The sequence below is a fragment of the Carcharodon carcharias genome, chromosome 1 (assembly GCF_017639515.1).
Source record: "Carcharodon carcharias isolate sCarCar2 chromosome 1, sCarCar2.pri, whole genome shotgun sequence".
Lineage (NCBI taxonomy): Eukaryota > Metazoa > Chordata > Chondrichthyes > Lamniformes > Lamnidae > Carcharodon > Carcharodon carcharias.
In genome coordinates this window covers 71,825,363-71,834,633 of record NC_054467.1, presented here as the reverse complement: position 1 = coordinate 71,834,633, position 9,271 = coordinate 71,825,363, and the positions used below count along the sequence as shown (strand labels likewise).

Genomic DNA, 9,271 nt, shown 5'->3' with positions numbered 1-9,271 from the left:
CATAAAAAGTTCATTATCAGCCTGTAATTCCTTCAAATACTCCTGATGGCAAGTGGTAAAGATCGGGATAGTTTCTTGGTCAACCATACTGCGGTACTGTGCCAAGAATAATCATGGAACAACCAATGGAGATCCATGGTCAACAATGCCCTCCCACGACATGGTACCTGAAGGAGGAGGATTCGTAACTTATGGATCTGCCCAAATACTATTCATCTATCTACTTTTGACAACCACCCCCCAATTCTGCCCACCCACCAATTAGTAGGTGCCCACAATGTGCCAATACTGGCACGTGCAGAAGTCAAGGTTATGCAAATTACCTGACCTTCTGAAATCCAACATGGTCAGGTTCTTGAGTCACTGATGGAATGAAATCGTTGTTTTTCATGTCTATTATTTCAATAGTACATAGTACTGTGATTTAAAAATGAGATTCTATATAACTATATATTTTAAAGGACAAGTCCTGAAACCTGGTGACAATAACCAACATTGCATAATTCATAGATTCATAAGTCATTTACAACATGGAAGGAGACCATTCAGCCCAACGTGTCAATGCTGCCTCTCTGTGGAGCAAACTAATCAATCCCATTCCTCTGCTCTATCCCCATAGCCCTGCCAAGTTTACTTTCTTCAAGTGCCCATCCAATTTCCCTTTGAAATCATTGTTTGTTTCTGCTTCCACCACCCTCATGGGCAATGAGTTCCAGGTCATTACCACTCACTGTGTAAAAAAGTTCTTCTTCATATTCCACCTGTATCTTTTGCCCAATACCTTAAATCCATGTCCCCTAATCCTTGTACCATCAGATAATGGAAATAGCTTTGCCTTGTGTACCTGTTGTGAGTACATGTCTATCAAATCTCCCCTCAATCTTCTTTGTTCCAAGAACAACCCTAGCCTTTCCAACCTAGGCTTGTAGTTAAATTCCCTCATCCCTGTAATCATTTTGGTAAATCCCCCCTTCACCCTCACGAAGACCTTCACATTCATCCTAATGAGTGATGCCCACAACTGGACAAAATACATAACCAGAGCTTCAGAAAAGTTCAGCAAAACTTCCCAGCTTTTGTACTCAATGCCTTTAATTATAAACAGCTTTCTCTTGTTAGGTTCACCATTTTCTTTTGCTTACGTTTGCTTGTTTCCCCATCTGCAGCGTCCCATACACTCGACCGCGAATGCACCTGAACTACTTTTCTCCCAATCTGCCCTGCCATCTATTGCCAGCATCCTTAAGGCGCATACGCGCCTGGACGTCCAAAAGCTGGGTGGAGGCAGCGCGCGTTGGTGCGCGCGCACGCCCCGTGGCCACCGGGAGACGCGCACGCGCCGTGGCATCCAGGAACAGCGCAGGCGACGTGGCCATCGGGAGACGCGCACGCGCCGTGGGTCTGAGAGACGTGTATGCACCGTGGTGACGCACGGACCCCTTTCCACCACCGCCCCCCCATCCCCATCCCCAACTCCCAGCCCGCCTGGAGATGGCGGCCGTGGCAGCGCAAGTGGTGGAACTGGACATTGAAGAGCAGCAGGTAAATGTGGGCCTGGCCCCGGCAGTATGGTCCAAGCACCGAGACACTCCTACCTCCTTCAGTACCGGCCCGTTAGTGTCAGTGTCCCGAGCTTGCGAGACGAGGCTCCCGCTGAGGTGCCTGGGCTCCCCGGGAAGGCTCCTTGCCCCTGCGGCTTGTCATTTTAACATTAAAATGGTATCAGTCCCCAAGCCTGGAGTTTGCGCTGGGAAGAGGAGAGGAGTGGGGCTGGCTGCTTAACGTCTTTGCTCTGAAGTGTCATTGTCAGACTGCCGGACATCTCTCAGCTCCTCAAGATGGTCACCTTCACGAACAGTAACTTTCACAAGAAGGGTCATACCGACTCGAGACGTTCACTAGTTTTCTCTCCGCAGACGCTGTCAGACCTGCTGAGTTTTTCCAGCATTTTCTGCTTTTGTTTCAGATTTCCAGCACCCGCAGTATTTTGCTTTTAACTTTCGAAATCTGTTTTGTTATTTTAAAAGCTGCCGATGTTATCCGATTTATAGACCGTGTAAGCAACTGGTTATTTTCAATTTTAATAAGCAGGCAAAAAATAACTTCAGTTTCGTATCACAAAGTTGAGCCATGTTCAATCAGCAGAGATTGGGTCCTTTTTATTAGATTTTTGTCCATTAGTTAAGTTTAGGTGAAAAGTTTTAAGGTTTATTTGAAAATTGTTAACAATGGAAACAGTGACAGTACTCTTTCATATGAATAGTCTTTTTTTGTTCCTTCCGGAGGGCTATTTTTTGTATGTCCGTTTGACTCAATTGGAAGCACTGTAGCCTCTCAACCCACTCCAGGACTTGACCAAGCACTGTCGGCTGACATTTCAGTGCATTACAGAGGGAATGCTGTACTTTTGGAAAAATTGTCACTACGCTGTAAAAACAAAACATTCACCTTTGGTACATCTTACCGCCTTCACATGCATGCTAAGCATTATTTTTTTCCCCAGCTGATGCACTTTGAAGTATTTGAGATACAAGTTGCTAGATTATTTTTCTCCATTTTATCTTTTAATATTTGATGTGGATTTATAAGTTAGAAAATGAATTTAAAAACTATATTTGACCCACTGCATACTTTAAAAGTATTCTTTGCATTTTTTAAATTTGCACTACGGATAGGTAAGAGGTTTAAATCAACATTGTCAGTGAACAAATACAAATATTTCACTGCATTGGTTTTTGACATGCCTCTCAGATATCCCAAAATATTGTGGAAATTTAGCAGATTTTTGATTCTTATAATGTCCTAAGCTATAAAAGTGAAAATTGGGGTTTGGGTTTATTCAGTCTTGAATGTGGCATTTATGTTACATTCTGTGATGCTTCCATTACACTTAATTGACTTTTGTGTTAATTCCAATTATTAGGGCTTGTGTTCCAATGGCAGTAGCACCATGATTTTTCAATATTTTAAACAAGAAAAACCTGGCAGTATTTTTTCCTTATCGAGTATACTCTCAATCCCATTCAAGTATACAGCTTATCTAACCAGTACTCCCCCCCACGTGGTTACTATTTCACAATGTCTGAGCAAGTTAGTCCCATTCCCACTGACAGCTTCAAAATGTTAACGTGCTTTCATATATGTTGTGAAAGGTGTATTTTTGACATCCTTCTTTGTGTAGAACACTCTCAATTTATGCATATGTGCATATATTTTTATATATATTATATATGGGGGATACAGAGGTAAAGCAATGGAGATGATTCAAGTTACCAAGAATTTTAAGTTAAGAAAATGGTAAAACTGGTTAAAAAAAGGTTTGAGATGAATTTGTTGCATTTTCAGGATTATAGAAAAATGATTAATGAAGTTCAAATAGAAATGTTTGAAATCATATTGCACTTTTCATGACCACAGGGTGTTTTCAAGTATTTTAACAGCCAATAAAGTACTTCTGACGTCTAGTCATTGTTGAAATGTAAGAAACAGGCAAGTCCAGACCAACTGTCATGGTAAGGAGTTCAAATACTAAGTAAGCAAGTTAAAACTGGGAAGCTCTGTGTTGAAAAGATGCCGGGCTGGATCTCTTACACAGGTGTGGAACAAGAAGCCAATGTCTTCAGGAACAGCAAAAGTAAAATTCATGTTAAAGTTATGAGAAGGGGTGGGGGGGAAGTAGTGCTTGTTAGTGGTTCCACATTCTTAGATGGTACATCTATAAACACCTTTCCCATTCGTATTTTCATATATAAGTTCACATCTTTACCTGCTTCAGAGCTTGTTGCCAGCATGCTTGTAACAGTTACTCTGTTTCAGATTTATTCGATTTACTGTGGTGTAAAAGAGAAAGAAATTGCAATTATATTTTGTAGTGTTTTCATATTTATTTAGAGAGAATGCACATTTTGTCTTGTTCTCATAAACAGCCAAACAAATGTGCGTTATACAGTTTTTTTTGCTTTAGCTTCTTATTTACACCATATATTGGCTGATCTTGTAAGTTTATTTAATGTATTTAAGAGGCTGACAAAGTAGCAGTTTTATTCTTTGGGTACTAGACAGGGTAGATGCAGGAAGGATGTTCCTGATAGTCGGGGAGTCCAGAACCAGGGGTCACGGTCTGAGGATACAGAGCAGACCATTTAGGATTGAGATGAGGAGAAATTTCTTCACCCCAAGATTGATGAGCCAGTGGAATTTGCTGCCACAGAAAATAGTTGAAGCCAAATCGTTGTATGTTTTCTGGAAGGAGTTAGATATAGCTCTTGGGGCAAAAGGGATCAAAAAATATGGGGAGAAAGCAGGAGCAGGCTATTGAGTTGGATGATCAGCCATAATCATGATGAACGGTGGAGCAGGCTCAAAGTCGATTGGCCTACTCCTGCTCCTATTTTCTATGTTTCTATGTACTGATCATTATAAAAGACGATGTGCTCCAAGATAAGATTTGCTGTCCTGTGAAGCTGTAGAAATGGGATTAACTTGCTCGTACATTGTAGAATAGTAACTTCAGGGATAAAGTACTGGTTAGTTAAGCTGTCTGCTTGATGAGAGTGTGTCTATAGTCCGAATAAGGAAAGATTCCTGGTAGTCTTTCCATGCGTATATTTAAACACGACGATCTGTTTATCTATACATCATTAGAGTCCAACCACTGGTGAGATTTCATAAAGCCAACAGGAATATTAAACTTCATCTTGGGCATATCTATGATGATCTTGATACATGCTGTATAACGGGCAGGAAATCAATAACAGCAAAATTAATTAGCAGGGTGGGTGAGGGAATCTGGTGCTGCTTTTAAACATGTAGGCAAACCTTAGACCTAAAAGTAGGTCTTAAATGACTTGAGTACTTAATGTTGAGTGTTGTGACATTCAAGGACACTTCTGCTGTCAAAGGTGTGACAATGTAGCACAAAGCTTCCCAAACTATTTTCCAATGTCATTTTAACATTTGAAGATTGTCATGAGCCCCCAAATGCTAACAAAAACAAAACTGCAACTGTAATAAAATTCAGTATATAATTATTCAAGTTTGTGGATTTTGACCAACATACAGCAAAATTTCTGTCATCTAGCATGCTCCAGGAATGGGAGGTGCTAGTTAATCAAATATGCCAGTTAACTGAGATATAGGGCGAGTTCTGCTTTTTCATCCAGTCAGAAAGCTCTTGGGTGGTCTCATGGTGATGCAGTTATTGAGATCTTGCAAGAGGAACATGAGCTCATGAATCTAGTGAGCAGTGCCGAAGGAACATGTTGGTGAAGAACAGTGGGAGACTGAGACCCAGAGTGAGGGCTGGCTGCCGATAACAACTACCCATGAGTTTGACAATTATTAACAGTTGTGTAAAAGTGGGTCTGACAGGGCACGAGTGTTAGCACCGATTTCTGAGAGATGAGAGACATCTCCAGTCAAAAAACAGACCGGACCCCAGAATTCCGGTTACTAAAGCAACATGGTTGGTAGAGTGCTAGATAACAGAAATGTTGCTCAATAATAAACTGACTGAGTGGGGTGGCTGAGTTACACTTGCTGGCCTCTGCCTGCACTATGTTGGCACAAAAGCATCATGGACCCTCTTGAACTTGCCACGGTCTCTGATGTTAAAGGGTGCTTTGGGGTCCTCATCCACCCATTGGTTTTAGCAACTTTGATCCAATGGGTCCAGGGATGTCCCACCAAAGCCTCTGAAGTGGACAGTCACCTCTCTACAGTTGCAGTTGCTGCCTCGAAAGAGGGACAGCTCATGACCGCAAATGTGACCTCTGTAACCCTATTGGGAACCCTCGTGTAACAGTTGGAACCTGAAAATTGTAGTCCGTATTTATATAATGTCACATTATGTTGTTTAAGAACTTGTATGCCATGGAATCAGAACCTGATTAATAATTTCCTCTTTTAGGTGTTTAATCTAATTTTCTGTCTTATTACTATGATAACATTTGACATTCAGGATGTTGGCTCTGCACACAGTGCCAATGGAAGTATAAATTCTATTTCTATGGGTATGCATCACCAGTTTGGTTTTTTTTTGTCTCCTGGTATTCAAAGCCAAAATATAAAATATCACATTTTTAGTTAAAAACTTTAAAATGATATATAACCAAAGTACACCCTCAACCACAGTGACAGACAATCAACATCTTGTGAACCTGAACCTTTTTCCTTAGTGACTTCACTGAATATTGCACCAACCTAATTGATTGTTTTTGCCCACAGATGGACCTTTTAAAATTTCCTTCAGATGAAGACCAATGGAGGTAAGCAGTGCCCTGATTAGTACATAATTTCCATTCATTTTTATGATGTTGTAAAGGTCCTTTTTATTGTATCGGAGTTCATTTAGTGTAATGCACAGCAGTGCAATATTAGGCTAAACCTAGGCATTTCATTGCCTAGTGCGACTTCTGCTGTAAAACTTCAGTGAAAATTTCTAATTGTAAGAATTTTTTTTAAAAGTTGTTCAACAGTTGTGTGAGTAATTCAAACATTTAGCGTGTTCCTTCCCCAACCCTGTATTTCTATTCAAAATATTGTGATACTCATTGATTTGAAAATAATTTTACAAAATGTGCTATCTGATTTTCAGTGCTTATGAAGATGGTCAAAGATGATAATAGTAGATTAGCGTTTCTTTTTGTTTCAGAGCATGACCCTCTTGCCAAGAATATTCATTGGTGCTTTAATGGTTTGTTAGGCAGCTCGGAGGTGGGGGTGGGGGGGAGGGAGGTGGTTTGGTGTGGCGTGGCAGAAACAATTCTCCTTGCATAGCTATTTCTGTTGTCCTCTCTTGCCTGCTTTCTCACTCTCCTCGTATTTGCCTTCCTTGCTATGCCCATTTTCCGACTTTACCTTTTCTTGCTCACCCATCACCTCCCTCATGGGAAACTTTGCATGAACATCAACATAATCATGAAATTATTACAAGATATGATTGCATTCAGTTTGAATTTGCTAGCTGTATAGTATGGAAAATAAAAACTTAGTTCCAGAATAATTCACTCTTCATTGTGCGCAATAGGGACATCAGGAGGTTATCAATTTGAGTGCTATAATTGCACATTTATATCTCATTATCTCTAGACTTGACTATCCTAACACATGCGTGCCATCTTCCACCGCCTAAAATGCTGTTGCCCTTAGTCCTAACGCACCAAGTCCCCTTCACCCAGTGCTCTGTGTTCACTAATCCACTTTGGCTTCCAGTCCAAAAATAACTTGTAAAGTTCTCATTTTTATTTTCAAATCCCTCAATAGCCTCGCTATTTCCTATTTCTGAAATTTTCTCTAGCCCCACAATCCTCCACAATATCTGTGCTGCTCCAATTCTGGCTTCTTCTACATCCTGGTTTTAATCGCTCCACCATTGGAGACCATGTCTTCAACTGCTGAGGCTCTGAGATTCCTTTCCTAATCCTCTATTGCCTATCTACCCCTTTCTCTCTCTCTTTTCAACATGTTCCTTAAAACTTACCTTTTTGACCAAGGTTTTGGTCACCTGCCCTAATATCTCTCTGTGGCTTGGTGCCATATTTTGTTTGATAACATTCCTGTGAAACGCCTTGGGATGTTTTAGTCTTTTAAAGTTGTCATATAAATGCAAGTTGTCGTATCTTGCTGTCAGAAAATGTTGCCAAAGATAAAATAAGTTACTATTTGGGCCACACTGAACAAACTTCATAAAAGCTTGTGAACTATGGGGCCCAAGGTAGGGCAGTAAGTTAGATGAAGCTAGAAATGGGAAATAGAAATTGTTCTTGTGAGGCCAACAGTGGACATTATTGAACTAGAATAGAGGAAACTTTCATCTGCATCTAGCCCATTCTGTAATTAATGAGAGAGAGCTCGGAAGCTCACTCTTGGTGCCGCAAAAACAAAAAAGTTATAATTCCCAGTAAAAAATCCCTTGAGCACTGAGTAAGAAGTTACTGAAATTTAATTGCTGTCAAATAATAACAGTACATGACAAATTCCTTTGTATCCATTTTTAAATTCTTGGGAGTTTTAAGTTTCATTTGAGAAATATTATATCCAGGTGAAACTTGAGGACAATGTTGGCATTAACCCAGGTATTGTAAATAACCTGTAGGAATTATTTCTGTTTCTTTTGGTGTCAGGTCTCTAGTTGTATACTCTTTGCTTCATATAGTGCCAGACCTCAAGTTTCATTTTCCCTCCTGAAATAATTTTTGCTATGGAAAGCATTACAGTAATGTTGATAGAATGTTTTTGTGACCAGTGGAAAGATATCTTCAAGAAGAATGGGTAAGAGAAGGAGCATTGCAAATAAACATGAATCATTGCACAACAACCATTTTGAGATAAATGTGAACATTTTCCAGATACAGTAGGAAGTTAAATCATTTTTTTGGAAACTGAGGCCTTCACAGAAATATTGTACTATCTAATTCATTTTCAAGTCTTCAGATTAGTATGCTTAAAACATTGTAATTAACAGCTTTTTTTCCTTAAACAATATACACATTTCCATATTAAAATTTTGTTTTACAACCTTCATTTTTGTAGACTACAACATGCCAAGATACATGCAAAACACCGTGGACATGAGGCTATGCATGCAGAAATGGTGCTTATTCTTATTGCCACCCTCGTAATAGCTCAGGTTGTGCTAGTCCAGTGGAAACAACGTCATTGTAGATCATATAATGTGAGTTCTGTTGTTGACATTACAACTTCAAATCTATGAATTGTTGTTACACAAGCTTAAACAATCTTTCTCTCAAACCAGCAGTTTTGCTGCCCAGACCAGCAGAGACGACTATATTAAATTTAGGAATAAGGCAGATCGTTTGCTCTGCATTGTTCTGTGCTGTACCTCATCTAGAATTGATTACTGTTGTCATGTGGTACCCAGCTTTGACATCCTTCACCGTGGTCACAAGAAGTTAACATAAAATCGTAGGACTTAGGAGCAGGAGTAGGCCATTTGGCCCTTCAATGCTCCACCATTCAATAAGATTGTGTTCTCAGCTTCACTTTCCTGTCTGCCCCTTCATAACCCCTGACACTCTTGTCTATCAAAAATTTATCCAACTCAGCCTTGAATATATTCAATGACTCAGCCTCCACTGCTTTCTGGGGAAGAGAATTCCAGAGACTAACTCAGAGAAAAAAAATTCTCCTTATATCTATGTTAAAAGGGAGACACCTCTTTTTAAACTGCATCCCCTAATCCTAGTCTCCCACACAAGAGGAACCATCCTCCTGGTATCCACCCTAAGGATCTGATATGTTTCAGTAAGAT

General features: G+C 40.0%; 1 protein-coding gene across 5 annotated transcripts in view; it reads left to right on the top strand.

Annotated features, from left to right (window-relative positions):
• Positions 1-1,373: 1,373 nt before the first annotated feature.
• Positions 1,374-9,271, top strand: part of rnf175 (ring finger protein 175) — a 51,365-nt gene continuing 43,467 nt past the window's right edge. For all 5 annotated transcript variants that reach the window (XR_005943975.1, XM_041195096.1, XM_041195086.1 and 2 more), the window contains exons 1-3: positions 1,374-1,542; positions 6,226-6,266; positions 8,533-8,674. Coding sequence is in view for 4 of the 5 variants with exons in the window: in XM_041195096.1 (XP_041051030.1) it covers positions 1,492-1,542; positions 6,226-6,266; positions 8,533-8,674 (234 nt within the window). In the remaining variant the exon portion in view is untranslated. The remainder of the gene's footprint in view (positions 1,543-6,225; positions 6,267-8,532; positions 8,675-9,271) is intronic.